Source organism: Phaethon lepturus, unplaced genomic scaffold (assembly GCF_000687285.1).
Source record: "Phaethon lepturus isolate BGI_N335 unplaced genomic scaffold, ASM68728v1 scaffold20025, whole genome shotgun sequence".
NCBI lineage: Eukaryota > Metazoa > Chordata > Aves > Phaethontiformes > Phaethontidae > Phaethon > Phaethon lepturus.
The window spans coordinates 20,875-43,823 of NW_010542877.1; the positions used below are offsets into that span (position 1 = coordinate 20,875).

The following is a 22,949-nucleotide window of genomic DNA, read 5'->3' on the forward strand; positions in this document are numbered from 1 at the left end:
GGAATTGTGATGTTCATTTCATCAACATTCCTTTCCAGAGCTCAAACAGGACAAGCACACTCAAGGAACAGCCAGATAGAAACATTTTCTGTTAATCTGTTACTTAAGCCACTTGTAAATTATTACTTTTTATTCCAGATAAATGATTCTAGTAGTACTAGAGATTGTTCAGCTATGAGTAGTTGTACATCAATATCGATAAAGAAAACAAGACTTTTTTTAAATTATTATTATTAAATCTTCTCAAGACACGGTTCTGGCCCCATTCACTTCTAAACACCTGATCAGGTTTAGATTCCAAACCACTTTAATAATGGAGCCTGGTAGGACCCAAGTAGGTGGGTGTCACAGGTCTCTGGTAAAAGGAAAGTGCCTGATGGAAGATTTGAATTCTTGATTCAAATAATAAGTATTTAAGTATTAGTTGCAATCCACCAGAGTTGTGTTCCAACCTGAATTATCCTCCATCAGCTTAAATAAATGGACATTTCAAGCGAAAAGAAAAACATACCCCTTCATTTGTACATAGGTATTAGAGTTTAAAAAAAAGGAAAAAAAGAAAACACAGAGGTAAGCCATTGCTTTTTAAAAAAGAAGAAAAAAGGACAGGCTAACAGCCAACAATAGGAGTTGCTTCATGAACTATCACAATGCATTAACAGCTTTTTTTATTCTCTACCATTTTCAGCCTGTTACTGCATGTACCCCACTGAACCTTGAAAAGAATTACGAACTGCTTTACCTGGCAGAGCAATTTATAGGCATTCCCGTTCTGTACTTAAAGTTTAAATTGCCAAATGTCACGAGGTAAGCATTTGCTATTGATAAAAGCATGCATTGAAATTATGTCATTTCCATTAATTTTCTGAGGGTTTAGAAAGAGTGCGTTGCATGCAGAAAGTGTATCACTGTCGCCCCACTGGTTAAGAAACCTTTGCATGGAGAATGAATTAGCTCGGGTTCCTACATACACTAGCACTTAGAAGAAGCTGGAGGAAAGTGGACAGGCAAGAGGAATGTCTCTGGAGTCAGTTTACAGCATCTCTTACTGGTTGTACCATGTCCTTGAGCCACCTCATCAATACAGACAGCAGCTCTCTTACATGGCAAAACTAACAGGTGAGCAAGTTTCTTCCAGATACCTCAGAAGGAGGTAGCAGGCAGTAGCAGCTGTGTCCCAGCCAGGAAACAGTGCACAGCTGGGGCAAGACATGCACCATTGGCATTCAAGATGTGACCATGAATCTATGAATAACAGAGTTGGAGTCTTCCAGCCATTACAGTCCTGGTTTCCAGTGTTGTTTTAGGGAGAGGTGTATGGACTGGGAAAAAGCATTGAAAGATACACACACTTGAATGGGCAAAAAAGGAAGAGGATTGAAGGCAGTAAAGCTTAACAAGCAGCAGGGCCCATTGGGTTTTGGATGGGAGAGGAAAAAGATTGGTACTTCCTCATGACAGAAGCTTACTCTTCCCCTGAAGCAAAGAGCAGGGGCTGGGGAAGGTGGGAGACCGTGGTACAAATACAGGAAGTCATTTAGAATTCTCAGCATAAAATTCAGGTGTCATAGGAAAATGATTACTGTATACGCCTTCTAGTTATATGTGGGAATGCCTTTCGTTTGGGTGTTGCTGTTGCTTCACTTCTGCTCTGGGTAGAAGCTGTGACATGTTGCACACATACTGCTGAGAAACAAAGCCAGGCCAATGCTCCCCCCCACGCCCATGCTTCCTTTCACAGGGTGTTCCAAGGACACCGATATAGCACAGTACCTTGTCTAGAAGGCCATCTGTATGATTTGCTTTCCAGCTGTCAGAAAAATTGCTAATGGTAGTGACCCTGTTGTTACCTTAGGATTTCTTTGCTGCGGCAGCTGAAATCGCAGTGTTCCTTGACTTACTGACCGAACAATTTGAGGGTAACAACAGCAGCAGCTGTTGAGCTGGTGGTCCCCAGAGCCTCAGAACCTTACAGAGGGACATAAATACTGAGATCTTCTTCCTCTGCCGCTATTCCAAGTTGACCAGGCATTAATGCTCTTCTGGAAGACTTTTCTAAGATCATAAAAGTTTGAAGCTATCTTAGTAGTCTCTGTAAATATGGAATGATTTTTTTGCAGGTCTGCATGAGACAATGACATCTAGTGGACAAAGATCAAGACTGAGAGTGAAAGCAACCCAAGTTCTTAATTACAGTTCCCTTACTCATTTCTTTTGTTGTCTTCAGCAAATCCTAACTTCCAAATGCTTTGTTTTCCCCTTTCATCCTTAATCTATTTTATCTAGTCTGAAAGTTCTAGGAGACAAGAACTGTTTTTCACTATACTTATACTATCTCTCTTCCACCGTACAGGTACTGTAATGTAAACCATAATTGTGCCACATATACTTGTTCAACCAACTTGCCAAGATCCAGACAACAAATCCTCAAATTAGAGAATGGCATATAAAAGGCAGCAGTAACCAAAGCAAATTGCTAGGTTATAACTGTTGTAGAACAGCACTTGGCAACCCTGTTGTACTGAAGCACATCATAGATCATGTATTTTTTTTTTTCCCCTGCATCACATCTCCATGAAGTGCAATAGGAATATTGCATCTATCTTCTTATTCAAGGGGTTGTGATATCCTTCACATGTAAAACTCACAGCAGATTTGGGAACTGAAACCAAGACTCTTTCAAATCCCAATTCAGGGTGTTAATCTCAAAACTTTTCACTGGATTTGGATGAACAAGGCTTACATTAGATTCTGCTTTTGACTAGTCATGTGCAAATATCACAACTGCTGAGATACAGAGTTACCAAAAGGTTAATATCGATTAACTTTTTTTTACCCAATTAATGAGTAAACCTAGGCTATATAGCATTTCATGTTTCCTGTCTTATTAAGATTCCTTCTTCACAACTCAGATTTACAGCAGAATTTGATTTCCGGACCTATGATGCAGAGGGAGTTATACTGTATGCAGAATCACTTGACAACACAGCATGGATCTTGCTTGCTCTTCGTGATGGGAAGATTGAAATCCAATTCAAGAATGAATTTGGAACAAAAGTCACTAGTGGAGGCAAAGCCATTAATGATGGACTGTGGCATATAGTAAGATGGGTTTTTCTCTCCCCTTTCCTTCCTTTAACCTACTATGGGAACATTCTGTCCTGATAAGTAAAATAGGGAGAAACTAAGCAACTATTAAAAAGGCTTAAAATGATGGCCTCAAATCCCATATTTAAAAAAAAAAATAAATCAACCAAGAAATGCACAAGAATGCCTTACATCTGGGAAATCGTGGCACCTGCTTACAATTGAGAAAGAGGTAATTACCAATAGCTGGCAATATAGGAATTGTTCTTTGTAATCATGAAAAAGGAAGCAGCAGAATATTAAAAAGTGTGATTGCATTGTTGAGTGCATAGTTATTAGATACTTTGTCTAGAGAGCAAGTTTTATATTCGCCGGACCAGAAATCGATCTTGTTCTTCAAGCTTGCATACCTAAAATGAAAGGCCTTGCACACTTACACCATCTATAAATCACAGCAGATTATTAACCATCAGTTAGGGTTTGTTTGTTTGGGGCGGGGGGGCTTAAAAGAAAGATGAGCACAGACTTTTTAGCAGGGCCTGTTGCGATAGGACAAGGGGTGATGGTTTTAAACTAAAAGAAGGTAGATTTAGACTAGATCTAAGGAAGAAATTTTTTACAGTGAAGGTGGTGAAACACTGGCACAGGTTGCCCAGAGAGGTGGTAGATGCTCCATCCCTGGGAACATTCCAGGTCAGGTTGGATGGGGCTCTGAGCAACCTGATCTAGTTGAAGATGTCCCTGCTCACTGCAGCGGGGTCGGACTAGATGGCCTTTAAAGGTCCCTTCCAACCCAAACTTTCTATGATTCTATGTAATTAGTATTTAAAATATTCTACATGTTTGTGTGTGTATACGTGTAATTATGTGTATATTTAATTATGATAATTATATGTATATTTAATTCTAGATATCAGTTGAAGAACTAGAACACAGCATCAGTGTAAAAATAGCTAAAGAAGCTGTGATGAGTATTAACAGCCCAGGAACACTTTTTAAACAATCACAGGGTTTTTTGGAAACTAAGGTGTACATTGCAGGATTACCTCGCAAAGTGGGCAACGCTCTTGTTAAACAGGTAACTAAAATAATAAGAGTAACTTTGATTAATGCTGTTCTGTTATTTGTTTGGTTTTGTATCATTTACTCAGTAGTCACAGAGGAGGGAAGAATGGCATGGAATCAGTTTAGAAAATGAAAATCGTAGTACTAAACCAGTGTTGTGAAACTAAACATGTATGAAGATTTGTAGTCTGCCTTCAGTTAGGTTTCAGTTACAAAAACACAGCACTTACGGTCTAATCTTTTCAGGGTTCAGTAGCCTGTTTCCTAATACAGTTTTAAGATTCCCTAAATCACCACCACTTCTGCTGTGAGAGCATTTCAGAGTGATTCATGTTTCTGGTGCTGGCTTTTGCTAGGCTCTGAATAGGTATGGAATTCGCTATGCAGGCAGCACAATGAGCTGTCTTTTTTAATACATTTTCTAATAAACCAGGATAGGCAAGGACCATGGTTCTTTCAGTCTTCCATCCTCAACAGCTTTGTCTTATGCTGGGGATGGGTACAGTCAAGTTGTTGCAACAGCCTGCTTCTCAGTCCAGGAGCCCTCAAACAAATTGGCAGTCTAAACAGAGAGGCAAAAAGTAGAGGCTGCACCTTTTAAAAAAAACAAAACAAAACAATTTTTGCTCAAAGGTGAAGCAGAGAGAAAAAAAATTAAGCACTACAACAACATCCCCTTACCCAATAGGACATAATTCCAGAAATTTCTTTGTACTTTGGTACAAGGAGAAGGTGAAACCTTGAACAAGGGACGGTGCTAGTGATCATTGTCTTTCAGCTACAGAAAAGCTGTTGTGACCTAAACAACAGGACAGCATGAGCTTTAAAAATTAAAGCAATCTATTTTGTACAGACCACTGGCATCAAAATGGGAAATGTTATCAAATCAGAAATACCTTTTGAAGGCTGGGGTACTAAATGCATGCCATTTGTTTTCTCACAGCCATCAGTGCTGTAACATATAGCACTGATAAGGCTATTGTTGGCTACCCAGAAATAAGTTGAAATGTGAAGTAATGCCTTATTATTGACATTTTTAAAACAACTTCAAATGCAAACACCTAGTGTTGTAATTCTTCCACAGATAAACCCTCGGCTAGATGGGTGCATTCGTGCTTGGAACCTGATGAATCAGGGACATTCAGGTGTAAAAGAAGTTATTCAAGAAAAACAAAGCAAGCACTGTTTAGTAGCAGTTGAGAGAGGATCCTTCTACCCTGGCACTGGAATGGCAGAATTTCAGATAAACTATAGTAAGTCTTTTTCTGTTTGTTACCATATTTTTTGCTGGAGTAGTGATGGAACTGATGAATTGGTTAAAAAAAAAAAAAAAGGACACACATAAACCAAGCTATACACCACTGCATCTAGCAATGATTTTTGTAACTTCTGTTAGAAATTTGCTTGAATGAGAATTCTGATCCCATTGGTGTCATCCATTTAATTTCTGAAGTGCTTTGGGTTAGGAAGAGTATTATTTATTTGCAAAGGATGGGTTCTGTTGAACACATTCACTTTCCAGAGATCTAATTCTGTCCCCTATTCATTAACGGGGAAAGCTGTCATCTTACTGACAGAAGAAGGTGATTGGAGAAAAGGATCACTGCTATTTTTCTGTATGTAATTCTGCTTCTAGAATGAACATCCTATCTAAATATTTTAGGTGCATCTCTTACTCCTTCCTGAACCCAGAACTTTCTTGCCTGACTTTCTGCCCTAATTTCAAAATTTCCAGTCCACAGTCTCCTTGTGCACACCTGCAAGCCCAAAATGAGACATATCTTGAGCATCGTCACAAATCCTGTTGTCATTATACTCTTGCCCATCCCAAGTGCTATGCTACCCTTCAGCCCTGCTCTGATCCTAAATCCTTTTCATCCCAGGACTTGCTATTCTTTCCCATGCCTTTTCTTTAGCCCATTTCAAAAGATTTCTCCAGCTTTTTATATTCTATGCTTCCAACCAACTTATATCAGAGTTTCCTGTTGAACTCAAGTTTCCTCAACTTTCCTCCCATTCATTCGTTAACACCATGTTGCCATGATTCCTCCTGACCTTTGTGTTTGGGGCTGCTGCCATGACTTCATCCCCTCTCCTTTCTGTTCTCACCCACCAGCCTCCCCCCGAAACCTGAGGTTGCCCACACCTACTGTTGCCCTTCTATGAGTTGTTACAGCCCACCGTCTCCCAGCCCATTTGGCTTTGTGTAGGAATATGACCTCACCTCATGTTTTAGGAACATGGGGTGGGGAAGAGACACTGGGAGAAAAGATACAAAAGATGACAAATAGCTCTTTAAATAGTAATTTTTATATTAACTTCACTGTGAATGCATCATATGAAATTATATTTGCACCATCTGCATGTTCACTTTACGCACCTGCATATTCCCATTTTAATAGTGAATGCTTTTGAATATAAAAGTGTATGAGAATTGTCAATCTTCTACTCAGTAGCAGCAATTTATGAGTAAATTAATTTTTGGGGTTTAATTTTGAACTGACCCTGTAATGAATGCGACACCAGTTCCACACTAGAGTGGAGGAGGTAGCAAAGAAAAGCCCAATAAGCACAGAAGATTAGGGAGGATGCAGGATTAAAGTTTTGGGTTTTTTTAGTTTTATAGTTCTTTCTAAAAGTTCCAAAGCTTACCCTTTTTTTTCCTGGAGATCAGTACTAGTTTTTTCACAGTGAGAGCAGATGAAATACTAATTTTTAACACCATATTAATTTTTCATTAGCAGATGGATTTACTAATTTCAATTATTCTTTTTCAAACAGATAATCTTGACAGTCCTGAAGATTGGCTAATAAATGTGACTATGACTATTCGCCCATCCACAGACACTGGTGTTATGTTTGCCTTGGTTTCTAATGAAACAGTACCTCTTGCTTTGTCCATAGTGGACTCTAACTCCTCTGACTCACAGGTGATCTTACAGTTATCATAGCAGCTGATATGCATAGAAGTCACACCTCTTGTTTTTGTCTCACTTAACTTACTACTCCTTTTGTGAAAAATCAAACTAAAAAAATGTACGTACCTACTTGCAGTGGAGCTGGTAGGCTGAATTAATATTTTAGAAAGCACTTAGATCATATAGTGATGTGCAGAATATATATTACTATTAACAATTGCTACAGCAGTGACTAAGCACTAAGAGCTCTTATGTCAGGTACTATCCATTACATCATGCATTCTTTAACCTTTCCTTCCAAATGCATAAAGGGGTATATGACAGAAGTAGAATGATGACATTATAGTAATTGCATCATGTTAGTTTCAGTTTATAAGCAGATCTTTTTGTCCTTAAGTTTCTATTTACATCTGTTTACATCAAGCACCCCAAGATAGAGCATGATTATACACCATGCTTTTGCCCAAAATAACAACCTATAGTGAACACTTGGTTACCTTTGAAGCTGTAGCAGTACTCCTTTTACCTCTAAAAGAAATGGGATTTCACCTCAGAACCATAGCCAAAGATTTTTTACAGTGAACATTCTCACTTATAAATTTAAGAATATAAATGAATGGCGTTCATCACCAAAGGTGTTGGTTGTATATCAACTTTGGTAGCTTTTCCAACTTAAGGTACCAGCTTTTAAAATGTGTGTGTAACATTTCCTTTTCTTCTACTTCCAAATATAAAATGCATCAGAACTAAGTATAATTTTGTGTTAAAGTTACATGTGACGTCTTTTGTGATCTACCATTCTTTCATTTAGAAAATCATTGTGACCATTGGAAACATCAGTGTTGCACATCTGGAATCAAAGAAGTTATGTACACCCAGAAAAGTGCTGGTTGGACTTCTAGTAACCAAACAGCAGCTTGAACTGTCTGTTGATTCACACACAGACAGAAGCAATTCAGAGCAACTGTCTATCCTGCATCAAGCAATGATGGCAAATGTTGTTACCTACTTGGGCGGCCTGCCAGGTGAATTATGTTTTTTTTCATTAATTTCATTGTTTGTGCAAGCCTGATTATATTCAGCCTTACCCAAGCTAGAAAAAGCCTACAAGTGTACCTAAAAGAAACATTCCCCCCACCCCAAGTCTTTCTTGTTTCATCCAGTCTGTTCAGCTTTTGAGGGAGCCTGCTTTTCAACAGTAGCATTATTAGATCTATTAAAAGGCATGGGTCTCTCTCTAGAGGTTTGAATTTGGAAAATGTCTTCATTTTTGAGTGGGGGAGGAGTGGGCATTGCATATTTCTGAAATGCCACCAGCTGGCACAATTTAGGAACTGCATCAAGCATGTAAGAAAAGCAGGCATTTGTAAGTAAGTTAAGTGTCAGAAGCGCAGAAGAAGTCAGGAATACAGTTTCAGGAATTAAACCCTGGGCAGTAGATGACTGGTAATCTTTGAGACAGAAAATGTGTTGAAACAGCAAATATTTTGTTTAAAGTAAACTGCAAGCGTATCCCCAGTCTTAAGACACGTACAAGCATTATTTTGTACCGGAAGTGTACACAAGCTTATATATAAAATAGTTTGACTTCAGGGTGAATCATAAAGAAGAACAGCATTGCCACAGATGAGGAATTTTCAAAGCCTAAGATCCTCACATTTGAAAATTGATAGAGGAAAGACACCATTGTTACAACTTTATTACTGGCAGAGCTTTTCTGTGTCCTCTATTAATAAAGTTATTATAGGGAGAGTAAGTAACAATTCCTAAAGAAATTCTAAGAGCTTGACCAGCACAGTCTTGAATTTACATACATTTTACATGTAGGCTGCAACGTCATAGCACTGCCCCAAATATAGCTGGTCTTTATCTGCAGTGTGTTTCTTCTGCAGGAGGCAAAGGGTGCACAGGAGTAGAAAGAGGGGTGGAACTGTATATCCATTGGACGTGATCTCTTTAGGCATCTCTTCCAAGCTAGCATACACAAGGGAAGTTGGAATTATGGTTCCACTCTCTAGCCTTGCTTGTCAGAATAGAAGCAAGGTGTGTAGGGCATCACTGCAGGTACCCGTCTAAAGCCTCTGTCTGAAGTAGTGGTTGTCTCAGTAGCCAGGCCCACATGTTGGAACTTGTTCTCTACAAGTCTTCATACACTGGTAATCAAGGATGTAACAAGATTTAGGCACCAAGTATGACAATTTCTCCTCTAATTTTGTTTTTGAATGGATATGCAGTATCTTGGCAACCAGATAATCAGGTGAGTTCAATTCAGATTGAATGTGTAGAATGAGAAGAATGCAGTAATGGTGCAGTACCATCACATACTGCAATAGGTAAGTGTCAGTGTTTTTGTAATACCTGCTCACTTTTAAAAGAGATGAAGTCAGTATTTACTTACAAGAGGTGAGTCAGTAGGTTAATTGAGCCATAGTAACTTACCTAAGATTCCAGTCATTTTTTAAGACCTCTTCATCTTTGTGATATTTAAATGATTCTTTCTAGTACATTGCCAGCCATAGAGTAATTGGCATTTTAAGACCTAACACCTTGGCTTCAGTCATGCATTCCAAATAGATAAAAAGCAAGTGTTAGTTACTTGCTGCTCCTTAAAAGTAAGTGTGATCTCTCAGTTTTAAAAGGTATCCTCAACATGCAAATTAACAAAAATAACTCTGTATGCATAAACAGTTTCTACTTGGAGGTCTTAAAGAAGCAACACAAACGCCCACGCTATCTGAGGGAGCCTCCTCCACAACAGCCTCTGTTACCAAAGAGAGAAAAAGTAATATAGGAAAACTACTTCAGGTCCCCATGTACAGCCAGTTTGGCTTATACCAGTTCATTTACTCACTCTAACTTAGCCCTGAAAAACCTCTGGGATTACTGAGCAGTATAAAAAGGTAGGTAAGAATACCCACATTGAGCTACAGTGCAGAGAACTGTGTTGTTAAAAGGCACCTAAAAATATGCATTTCATGAAGACCAGAAGTCCTGATTTTTGATACATATTTCTTCAAACTAGTAACGGCATTGGGAGTGTGCCTCTCTGTTAATTAATTCAGCACAACCAGTGCAGGCTAAATGAAACTTGCGCTGATCTATGACAGCAGTGTTATCATCACTGGAGTAAAAAGAACAGAAGGGCATGATTCTAGAGGACTGTTTGTGCAGCACCTCAGCTTCCAGCAAAAATAAATTCACAAGGAAACAACTATCTTCTAAGAGAAATAGGATGGTTAACATCTGAAGAAAAAAAAAAAAATTATGCTCTTGAGATCAGCTTCTAGGCATCCTCATTCTAATTGTTAAAGGTGCTTGGATCACCTTTTGTCTACCTTGTAAGAATCCAGTTGTACCCTAAGACCTCAGAGAAATGCCTGCTTGATTTTGTGCTTACCATGTTGTTTCCTGGAAGCATATCCATGATCTGATGTTGCCATAACCCAAACAATACCTAAAAGACTCACTTTATCTGTTGCTCATTTACAGAGAATTCCCTTCGAAGAAGCAGTAAGGAAGCAGTAAAATGACTGGAGTTCCCAGGGGTGCCCTATCTGAGAACTTGCAGATTTGAACCCAGAGTAGGTTTCTGGCAAAAGCAAGATGGTTCTTTCTGTGACCTCTAAACCCATAAACATCTGTTTGTAGGTCAGGACAAGAACAGTGGACTCCAGGAAACAAGCTATTGGTTCACTGTTGTTAATACAGAAACTGCTACTATGCAAAACGTTCATGTAGTTAGGTTTCTGGATGGGAGTAGACTTCTAATGCATATTTCAAACTTTACTGACCTTTCTCATCTTTGCTGACTTTATCTCAATCTTAAAGAAAAGGGAGAAGTGTTTCCTGCCAAATTGCTCTTTTCTCCCATGGCTAATGGATGGGGAATGGAATATTCCCCATGTTTTTGCTAATCTGAGAAATACATAAGAATTTGCATGCCTTGGCCTAATAAATTGACTGTGTTTCTGTGCAGATGTTCCTCTGGGTGCTACGTTAGTAACCGCTTTTTATAATGGCTGCATGGAGGTGAAGGTCAACAACAGACAGCTGGATCTGGATGAAGCCATTTCTAAACACAATGATATTAGATCTCACTCGTGCCCACTGATTATGCAGTAACTATTCAATTCTTAATTTAACTTTTTTCTTTCAGATATGATTTGCATAATTAGTCTCATGCCACAATGGAGCCTATATTATTTTATTCAAGATGTGCCAGGAAAATAATCAACAGCATGTTTTTCCTCCCTTTTATATAGAATGGGGGAAAAATCTCCTCTCTTTTCAGCTGTAAAGAGACAATCAAGATCAAAATTCTGTAAAGTGTTCTTTTATTCGTATCAGTGATAAATCTTAAAGCTAGATTTATCCTCCATGTTCATAGTATGCCCTTGATATATTTAGTTTGGAGAGAAAGTTCAGGAAGTTCTGTTTAGAACAGATTTTACTTCTTATTTTTCATATATCAGTGCAAAGTTACAAGGTACAAATTTTGGTAATGTATTTGAATCTAAACAAAACCAGTCTCATTAAACATTTCCAAGCATAACATGCAAAGAGAAATCTTTCCAGGTTTTGTAATATGTGCTTTTGGTAAAGGAAAAATACCCCAGAGCCCGGAGCCCAAGCTCTCTGTGAATATGTTTACAAGTTGTATCAATATTGTTAAAGCAACTTCAAAACCGAAGTGTTTTTGTAAGTAGCTCAGTTTTTGAAAATAGCTCTTGTTATACTGTAGCAGCTTTAATTCTTCTATCTTAGGAACCCAGCTTGAGACTTTTAACAGAGTTCTGGATCAGGTCAGGTAATTACTTTCAAAGTGGGTTAAAATACACCCCAGGCAATTTTGGAAAACAGAGGAGATGGCTTGAAAGAAGGAGCTCTGGTTGTCATCACAGGACATCAAACTAGAATTTGCTAAGTAGCTGAGAAATTACAGTAAACATTTCTTCCATCCGTGACAAATCTAGCACTCCTCAATATGAGCACCTTCTAATGGTTCAACACATTCCCTTTATTTGGGTCAACCCTGCATTCACTAGAGCCCCAGAAGAGATTTATTTGTGAGCCCTGTTGCAGTTGTGTTTCTGACATACATGAAAGCCTAAATTTTGCTAGTAACATCAGAATGTAAAGCCATATTCTGCTCAGCCAACTTTAATGGAACAGGTAATTAGAAAAGTATTGTTTTCCTTAGGTGTGCTCATTTCAAGCATTTCTAATATTTCTTTAACATCCTTTGAGTGTTCTTTCCACTTCCAACCTCATTTTAACACAACCAGAAGCCTCCCTGTGCAGCTCACCTAGTGGTTTTGTTAACCCCAAACCAAATAAATAGCAAGAGAATTGCTGTAAGCAATGAATATATACTCTCATCCATCAACCAGAGACACATTTATCCGTCAGGAGTCTTGACCTGAGGTTTGCTTTCTTCGCTTGAGACATGGGAGTGGAAATGTATGTACAGAAGGATGGATTGTGACAATATTCATTTTCCCCAGAGATATTCCCAGTGACATTAGTGAGGTTTCTTTCATTGCTCAGTATTAACATTAGTACATCAATATTGCAGAATATGAACCCATCTTTCAACATTATTGCTTTGTCTGAGGTTATTGTTAACTTCACTTCCTACTTGTGTAACGTAATACAGGATTTGCTCTGACTTTCACACCACCCAGCCTCAGTACAGACCCCGAATCTGTCCGGCACTGGTTCATATGTAGCTGCTTATCAGCAGGAATGCGGCTGATACTGGTAATTAGCCCCTAGGTGAACTACTAGTCCACTTTTCTAGGATGGCAAGTAAAAAAAGCTTTGATTACTCCAAACTCCATGGAGGGGAAATACCTGCAGGAAAGCATCCCTGTCCGCTCTCCTCCCATCCCAACACACACATTCTTCATTTGGGCCCACGTTGAAGAATAACTTGACTGAAATAGGCAGGTTTTGCATGCAAGGTGGAGCTGAATTGGGACTTTTGACATCAAGTACATGTGATTACTTCATTTATAGTATCTCAGCAGCGCCCACTGAATTCTGGAAAGCCCTTGGGTCAGCCTCTTTGCCTTGCACAACAAACACAGAAATGACAAGATGAGGAACACAAAGCGTCAGCAATACTCTAAATGCTTATGTCAGCCTGCATGAAAAGGAGAAAAAGGTTTGTTTTGTTTTTTAGGTTTTGTTTGTTTAAGTCTAATAAATGGTATAGAGGTGAAATTAAAGAAAACAAACATGACTTAATTTTCCCCACACAGACACCATTTCTTTTTGTTTTCATGGAAGAATGCTTTAGAGTATTGTAGTTATAATGTAAACTCTGCACTTTTTCTTTTTAATGTAAAAGTGCCTCCCTATTGTAAGGATTAAATAAAGCAGCATTTGCAAGTTTCTTTTCATTTTAAGTTTTTGCATATCTTTGATCATTGTCACTGTGCAAGACTTGTTCTAGTGGTCAAATGGCTTACTCAGGAGATTGTGATAATCTTCAACATCAAAGAAAAGAATTGGCTCAAATAATATGCTATTAAAATAGACATCCATGTTCTCTAGATAAATTTTTAAGTTTATTAATTGTTTAATATCACCTGAGGAAATTAAGCTTTGCTTAAAACTACATGTGGAAATCAGTGAAAATTATTGATTCCTATCTTTTCTCCTTCATCAGATGTATTTCATTGTATTTTTAGGCATAATCATTTCAGCAAGGGCCATTCAGTGTTTTATACAGAACACCTGAACCTGCTCTGTGCTTTTTCAGCTCCTGCACACCAAGTGTTACAAGTCAGTATGTCCCAATTTCCTTGAAAATGAAATCTAGTCATGGAATTTGTTCTCATTTATACTAGAGCAGCTTCCTGCTTATATGCCTCATCTAGGCTTACTTTACATGCTTTAATGCCTGCATGTCTCCTGGCAGAGATAACTAGCTAGCTTGTGTGCAAACACCTTCACTATTGGTATCCAAGATTAGCTCTAGAGCTGTCAAAGGGAGAGAGGCCAAACTCATTTTCAGTCATTCTAGTCCTGCTTATCACTGAAGAATCCGCTCATGTTGGTCCTTCGATGTCATTAGTCACATGTACATGCTTAATATTTTGTTGCCTCAGCAACCTTGTTATATCAAAATAATGACCCAGATTTGGGAGCAATTTCATGTTTCATCTGCCAAAAAGAACAGTTATGCACTAAAAAAAAAAACTAGCTACAAGGAAAACCATAGAAGCTAATACCAAAGGGGTAAGGCAGGCATCGTTTTGTGATTATAAAAGAACCGAGATACTCAGACTCTCATTTTGTCCCACATTCTTTTCCTGATCACAGTCCTGAGCAGCAGTTCAGAGCTAAATGACCTTGGTTCCTGTTATTTTACATAGCTTATTACCTGACGTGTTGGTGCAGAAGTGCCAACAAGATGGAAATACTGATGGAAATACTACCACATGAAATCTACAGGAGTGTCTACAGAAAATTCCATCCAAACCACCTACGAAACCTTCACAGTAGCAGGCTTTACTGTTCCTCTTTCTAAAAAATGTTTCCTATCCACAACGTGACTGTACCCCCATCGTTACCCTGGGCATATCCTTTTGCTCTAAGCATAAGTTACATTTCAGGAATATGTGAATAAGCAGCTAAATCATAAGCTAGTTCCGAGTAAGGGAACTAGTATGTTGCTTATAGGCACTTGAATCAATCAAGTGGTTGCAAATCAACACAGCTGTATGTAATTTGGGACTTAATTATGTGGCTTTTTTTTTTTTTGAAGTATGAAGGGTTTTTTTAAGGAATTCATGGTTTTTTGCATTCCTAATTTGCTGAGATGCTACAAGTAACAAGAAACCAGTATCATTCAATGTAGGTTTGCAGAGCCACAGATTTCCCTCCCCTTGTCATTCAGGATGAGGACCATGGGAAATGCAACAATATATAAAGCAAAAAACCCCCCATGCACCATACCCACCCCATCCCCATAAACAGGTGCATTTTGGGAAAGTCAGACACGTGCAAAAGTACTTTAAAAAGTACTGTTGGCGTCATTAACATTTTCATACACAAATATTAACATAGAAGCATCCTATGCAGCAATCTTCTGTGCTGGAAGATTTGTGAAGTAGCATGGTGCTTTGTTTCTGTCTCTTGATTTTGGAAGCACCAAAAAGGCAGAAACCCAGTCCACCTTGGGACGCTGGCTTCTATCCAGTCTCCCTGAGCACTTGGTGCAGGGGACACCCCCCCACCCCCCGATCAGAAACAACATAACCAAACAAAAAACCCACAAGCCAATTTGATCCAATAGATGTTTTTACCTCCTTTCCTCTCTCTCCCACTCTACGCCCCTCCAACACAGGAACACCTCTTTCAAAGAGAATACAGCTCAGTTTTTAACTTCACTTGGCAATTTTACGTCACCCAACATGGCAACAGTTTGCTCAAAAGTCAGGGCTGTGTGTCCCTGTCCCAAGACCAGCTTTACACATGCAGGTATTTGAACAGGCATACTTGCATGTAAACTGGAGTTTAAACAAGGACATCAGGTTACCCTTCAGTGTCTATCACTGGAAGAGTAACCAAAGACCCTGGAGGTACAAGACTCTAGTTTGTGATGCCAGACCTGCTATAGATTGAGTCTCTTGCTTGCCTTTCCTCAAAAGCAAAGGAGGTCCTCAAAGCACTTCTGAAAATCTTGCTTTACTTTTGCAAGCCTTAACAATTCCAAAGTAGTGCTTTGTTTCTTAATGCTCATTAAGAAGCCATGTTTCCCTTCCCTCCCACCAGCCAGTTAAGAGGTCAATAAACCCCAACACGACAATACACTACTCCGCAGTTACAAAAAGCCGTATAATTAGCTTTTCTAGCGAGAGGGCCAGAATCGGTCTCATTCTTCTCTGATCAGGTCAAATGTCTTCTGCTGAAGGCCCACGTCAAGTGGGGAAAGCACCCAGCGTCAGTAAATTGAAGAGGTGGTGAGGACCACAGGACCGGAGAAGAATACTTCTAGAACTTCCTGGTGGGTTTATTTGTGATATCACAATTAAAGTATTAATTTAAGGTAAGGCCTTAACTATAGGACATAAAGAAGACCACTGTAAGACACATGCTAAGTTGTATGTGAATTGTTGCAAGTTTTGGGCAGCACAGAATATAGAGAGTAAAAATGGCTTTACTTAAAACAAACCCCAAAAAAGAACACTTCATAGAACCAGCCAGTATTTCTGATTATCATTCAGCAATAGCTTACCTTTCCAGTAAAAGTTTTTCCCTTCTTCAAGTTCTGGTATGATTCCCACCAACCAAAACTCTGATTTAAAAAAAAAAAAAAAAAAAGCTGTTGTTAGAGCAAGCCTTACTCTTTTCTGGCCTATCACAGAGTCCTTGATCATTCCCACCAGCTGGTCACAGACTTCTGCTAATGCAGCCCATTGAAAAGCAATCTTCTCTTTTAATTCTGGGTGGAAGCCAGCCTTTTGCTTAAAGGGTTTCTTCTGGAACTAGAAGGTTGTGTAGATTTAACAAACTTGTTTGCCTGAAAGAGGCAAACCGTATCACCTTGTAACTCATGACTTTATATTACCGCACTGGGTAACAGAGGCATTAAGCAAGCTGCGCAGATGAACTGGAGCTTGTGTCTCGGGGAAGGTTTATACACGCTTGCTCAGTCTGCCAGAGGATTCAGAAGTAGTTCATTGGCAGCTTCACAAAATCCTCATAGTGAAGTCATTACTCTCTGTCTTTGCTGTTTTCCACAGATGTGAACCAGGATGACATCAGGATCTGCTCCAAACTGTCCTTCCATCCGCTGGGGTGGGCCAAAAACCCCAGTCCTTGGGGTGCTCCCCCTCGTACGGGAAATGAGATTAGTCCAGGTCAAACAGTCAAGAGAGGGACTGGTATCCTGTCTTCACAAGTGAAGGCTGCTTTTGTAGGCACTTAGCTTTTTAGACAAAGATAAATGAACAGCATTTCCAAGCACGCTCTATATAAAAAAAGATCATCTCTTTAAATAGACAACGGGTAAGAACAAACATTTCAAGTAAAATGAGCACAGTTACTGTAGGTCTTTTTAAAGCAAGACGAGCCTTGCATTATTATTTTCCAGACTTTATTTACACGGGAAAAGAAATAACCTGACAAAAATTAGAAATACAGGCTGGTTTTTTTTTCAAACAAGCAGACGGCGTGTAATCACAATAATTTGGGGCAAGACAGGTTGGTAAGTTCTTTACATGTCACTGAAAAGCCCAATCATTGATTTAAATTATGTGAATCTTCTTTTCATATTTTGTTCCTGAAAAAAAAAAAATGTTTTTTTACTGCTGTTGTAAAGCAGGTAATTTAAATGGTTACTCTCTCAGCTGTTTGCACTCTGTAGCAACCTTTCTTCTGAACTGGCTTTGGATTTTTATCAAAAGGCGAAGATACCAGGAATCCCAGGTTCCCCACCACTAACGATATTAGTGGTTGACGCATTCAGCAGTTCCTTGCTCTGTTTTGGGTGTCAGTGATGTCATTAGCCAAAGTTGGTGAAGCAGCGTTATGACCTATGACCTCAAGGGCTGAAAATGTAGTTTAGCTCATCTATAAGATAGTAAGAACAAACTTTGCTAATATTTCAAATGTCTGGCTACTGCCAGAAGCCTGAAGAAACTGTTGCTAACCAAGGATGGAATAAAATATACAATATTTTGTATATTTTTAAAAAAATATACAACATAAAATATACAATATAAAATATATAAAAAACACCTTCCACCCCCCCCAAAAAAACCCCAACCAGTGAAACTTTAAAAGTGGACATTACTTCCTCAAGAATATGCATAATGAATATTAAACAGACCCCTGAAGCACTTTGTGCCTTTGCCCAGAACCAATTGGTTTTTCTTCATTATGTGCACTGATTTTTCTGCTGCTAATGTTGGGTTTAACTCCTAAATTGCAGAGACTGTTTGTGGAGGCAGGTGGCAAAACAATACATGAAGGAAATCTCCAAGGGCACAAAGGGACATTAGGCATCCACCTGCTGTTGAAAGTCAGTCACCTCACTTTCCTTCATGCCTCTGAATCATGGAATCACAGAAGAGTTTGGGTTGGAAGGGACCTTTAAAAGTCATCTAGTCCAACCCCCCTGCAGTGAGCAGGGACACCTTCAACAAGCTCAGGTTGCTCAGTGCCCCGTCCAACCTGACCTGGAATGTTTCTGGGGATGGAGCGTCTACCATCTCTCTGGGAAACCTGTGCCAGGGTTTCACCACCCTCATTGTGAAATATTTCTTCCTTTTACCTAGTCTAAATCTACCCTCTTTTAGTTTACAACCATTACCCCTTGTCCTGTCACCACAGGCCCTGCTAAAAAGTCTGTCCCCGACTTTCTTAGAAGCCCCCTTGAAGTACTGGAAGGCTGCAATAAGGTCGCCCTGCAGCCTTCTCTTCTCCAGGTGGAACAAGCCCAACTCTCTCAGCCTGTCCTCATAGCAGAGGGGTTCCAGCCCTCTGATCAGTTTTGTGGCCCTCCTCTGGACTCTGTCTTGTTACACAGCCAGGAGAACCTGATCTACACATAGTATCTCAAAGCCAAAACTCAAGTCCTGTGCTATTCTTTACCAGAACAAAGATCTACCTGGGTACAAATCCAGAGGTTTATGTTTGCAGTCAGAGGAGAAATTTGATAGGTCCAAAGAGTCTCTGACTTCAAACAAAAATAAAACATACTTATGACAATACTGCACTGGGAGACCAGTTTTAACCTGTCCCTGATACGTATGATGTATACAGAGAGTGAGAAAGCAACTCTCCAGACCATCCAGAAATCTGATGACTTCCCTTGTCTGTTCTACATTGTACTATATATAAATGCATAGCGCAATACCTTTTTAAGTACTAAGTGTTGAACGTAAGCCATGTTGGCTTTATGCAGCAATGCCAAGTTTAAACTCCTCCTAGAAACTTTCTACCCAGACTTTCAGTTCCTAGTGACAAAGAAAGTTGCAATGACAGTAATGCCTTTTGCAAATTGCAGCTAGGTGTCTACGTCACTGCCCTGGTAGAGAGGTGGGGACTCCAGCGTGCTAGCAAAATTCATCTCCACGTCTGTTCCACCAGCGTTCGAAAGTCCGGTCACTTGGTGTAGCTATATCCAAGCCTTGGAGGACAGCTAGCTGGCTGTCACTCAGTCCTCCTAGCAGAAGGGAGATGCTGGCTGGCTGTACGAGGTACGCAGGGGAGAAAGAGCAGATAGTACATGTCTGGTTGGTTGGGGCTTATGTTCAACTGCTGTTACGAAGGCCTGCTGTCCAGAGGTACCATTGCTCAACTGTTGGCGTTGTGCGGAGCACAGAGGATGCGCAGCCTGTAGATGATACATCTACACTCCAGGAAGCAACGGCATGTTACAGTAACGTGTCTTGCTTTAAACAAGCTGTGTTTGACACCGTGGAGCACAGTGCAAGCCCGTTTGTGCTGCTTTGTAAAGGGGAGAGAAGGCCCAGGTAGCACTGTAGCTGTTCTGGCTACCTGCCTGTCATCTCCACAGACACTGCAACGTTTATGGGTTGATTTGTAAATATGCTTAGAGCAATTCTGCGACTTCATATTAGCTACAAGGATTCTTCTGCTCAAGGGCTTCGGCTGATCACAAGGTTGACTTTTCACTAGAGTACCATGCCAGTGGTGTTGCCTTGCCTTACAGGGCAAAAGCCAGTCCTGCTCCCCAACTCTTTTATTTTGCCTTTATAGCAAGAAAATGTTTGTCCAAACACTGTCCTGAAGGCAACTTCCCTATCCTATGTTAGCCGCCTCCTGAAGATCCATGAAAGCAGATCCATGGATGTGCTGCTACTCACTGAATGTTCACACAAATATTCACCCGAGTACAAATTAAGCGTTTTGAGATCCCAGTGAATGTACATGTCTGATCCGCTTAGCTTAACAATAAAATAATGGCTATGGTAGCTGCCAGGGCAGCAGCTTCACTTGCAGTGTAATAGGCATGCTGGGTTCTTCCAGGCTCAGGCACCACCCGCACTGTAGTGCGGAGCCCACCACTGGTATTTAGTCATCAATTCCCTTGCCAGAAAAGAATCTGGCTCACTTTCTTATAACTGAGTCGATCATAGAGGACCCTACCTCTTTCTCTGTATTTGTAAAACCTCCTCATTTCTAGCCCTTATCAATTCCCTTGCTCTTTCATAAACCAGGAAAGAATCCGGCTCACTTTCTTATAACTGAGTCGATCATATAGGACCCTACCTCTTTCTCTGTATTTGTAAAACCTCCTCATTTCTAGCCCTTTCATTCAATTTTTCTCAACTCCAGGCTCTTCAAGTCTCCTCATGCTTCTGGATGAGGAAATGCCTACCCAAGCCTCCTTTTCTGATTTGCGTCACTTATTTCCCTGCCTCTGTTGTTGGTCACAAAGTGGGATTGAAAGCATCTGGTGCCATCCAACAATATTTTAGTCTTAATACTTCAGTTATATAGCTCTGAAAGCTGTACTTGCACTTATGGGAAAACATGATCTCCTGCTGTTCCCCTGGATGAAGTCTGTGATCTATCAGAAGGGGCTGTCCTGATTCTAGGGTTGCTCTGAGATGTCATATCCCTCTGTGATGTGGTTTTGAAGGGAGAAGAGAGCCTGAGATCACAGAGAACCTGAACCTTGACCACTCTTAGGGTATTGACAGTGCACAAGGCTCCTGTTTAGCCCTCTGAGGTGACGTAACCAGCTGTTCTTGAATTCAGGTCTGACTCTGCACCTGGACTGATGTTAACAGCTGCACTTCCATCTAGCCCATGTGCAGGGAGTTGATGATGTTACCGCCTCATGGACACCAGGGTCTGCTTTCAGGCTCTCTGACATTGGTTTGGGAACTTCTGTTTCTTTTCTAAGGGGTTGAGCCCTTGTTTCAAGAAAACACAGGTCTTGTCTTGACCCTTCTAATACTCTACCACCCTGGCAAAAGGGACCCTAATGTCAACATTGACATTAGACAGGTTCCTCCGTAACACCACAGGGGAGATGTGTTTTCCCACTGCTGACCCTTTGGAGCCTGACTCTTCATGTACTCTTGGTTTAAGTGCTGGTCTTCAACAAATACCGGGAGAAAGCCAACAGTTTGGATCCATTACTGGAAACAATCTGTAGATGGTTAGCTGGTCATACAAATCGTATTGTTGCTACACTTACTAAACATCTCATTATCTGCTTTGGAACATTATTACTAGACCTGCCCTCTGCTTCTCCTACCTGCTGAGGGCAGAGGAAGAGAATTAAACAAAACACTCTGACCCTTCCAGGAAATACACATCTGAAGTTGATGGTCTTACAGGGATGCTAACCAGCTGTTTGTTTATTATTTCTCTGGATATCTTTGTCTTGCTTCCAATAAAACACTTTCTGTCATAGGTTCACTGCATTTCCCTAAGACTGGGGCACTGTTTTTCATTTGTATTCTCTGTTTCCTGGCCAAACATTGCATTACAACCAGAGAAAGCTTGCAAGAATGTAGCAGCATATTGGGTTGGAAAATAAACATCCTATGGATATTGCAAGTATTTCCAAAGCAAGCAATACACCCTCAGAAGGGTCAGAATTAAAGTTCATCTGGAAAGGAACACAAACACAGGACGGTTTGAGACAGCACAAGTAAGGTTTCTCATACTAAGCACTCTGCTTTGTGGGGTGGTGGAGCTGCTTCTTACAACATGCCGAAAGGTGGTGGCCCATATTAAGACATATCCGCCATGTAATGCTTCTGTCTGCATATATCAGCTGCAGCAATGTGTCCACTCAGCCACGCTGCCTTTGCCTCATTGGTCAAATATGTTTAATTAAGATACTGAAACCAGTGAGAAATGGATGTTTCTCACACGGCTAACTACTGATGCACTGTCAGTGGAGCGTGTTTGTGTGGGGAATCAGATACTTTAAGGACAAAACATCCTCCCCTTCCTCTCTGGAGAACTTCTACCTTAGCTGACAAAAATCCTTTCACATCAAACTGCATTGCCAGTTTCTCACCCAACACTTTGATGCAACACGATACAGCAGATCTTAAAGAATTGCTCCTATCTGTTATGTTTATGTAAACTGTTAAAACCAACGTAGTTAACGGCGAGCACACAAGCTAGGCTTATATAAAATATTTGCTAATACAGTTATCAGCCTGGCAACATCAACTTGGAATTTGCTGGTCTTTCCACATGCTTGTCAGTGATGACTTACACTTTTTCCCTGGGGATCATCTATCCATCTATTTGCTGTTCCATAAATCAGGTTTCCAGAAATAAAGTTACTTTCTAAAGGTTATGCAAGATTAGAGAAAATGCATGTGCATGCACTGCCGTCTATGAAAAACATTTCTGATTTTCCTCAAAAAACTCTTCTTTTTTGCATTGCAAATGAAATCCAGAAATGCGAAGGAATTACAGAGAAGCGGAAATTTTGTGACACAGCTTTGGAGGAAATACCGTGCTGTGCTTAGCGATGCTTCTGGTAGGTGGAGAGCTGGGCGCTGGGTTTCAGGGGCGGGCAGGGCAGCAGTTGCCCCCCCGCGTCCTCTCCCCAGGCGGGATGGCTTGTGGGGGTACCTGCCTGGCTACCGAGCTCCGAGGGCTCAGAGGCGTTAGCAAGAGCGTGCTTCCTATTAAATCACGAGACGGGATGTTCGGCTCCTCAAGGCCGGAAATTCCCAGTCGACTCCAGCTAAAAGAGACGGGAGACAAGCCAGGCGGTGGGGGAAAGAGAAGCAAGAGAGGCCGGAGCTTCCGCGTAATCGGGCGAGGCCTTGTCACACCCAGCTCAAACGCCCCGCGAGAGGCTCGTCACGCCGTTTAGGGACGTTTGTCTCCCCGCTTCCCGCAGGTGAGTGGCCGCGA

The 22,949-nt window shown here is 40.4% G+C and overlaps 1 protein-coding gene across 1 annotated transcript in view; it reads left to right on the forward strand.

Annotated features, from left to right (window-relative positions):
• Window positions 1-11,578, forward strand: part of PROS1 (protein S (alpha)) — a 32,378-nt gene extending 20,800 nt beyond the window's left edge. Inside the window, exons 9-15 of the mRNA XM_010288191.1 lie at window positions 689-807; window positions 2,913-3,102; window positions 3,998-4,165; window positions 5,237-5,405; window positions 6,934-7,082; window positions 7,882-8,095; window positions 11,047-11,578. Of these exons, the coding sequence (XP_010286493.1) occupies window positions 689-807; window positions 2,913-3,102; window positions 3,998-4,165; window positions 5,237-5,405; window positions 6,934-7,082; window positions 7,882-8,095; window positions 11,047-11,192 (1,155 nt within the window). The 3' untranslated portion in view covers window positions 11,193-11,578. The remainder of the gene's footprint in view (window positions 1-688; window positions 808-2,912; window positions 3,103-3,997; window positions 4,166-5,236; window positions 5,406-6,933; window positions 7,083-7,881; window positions 8,096-11,046) is intronic.
• Window positions 11,579-22,949: the final 11,371 nt, after the last annotated feature.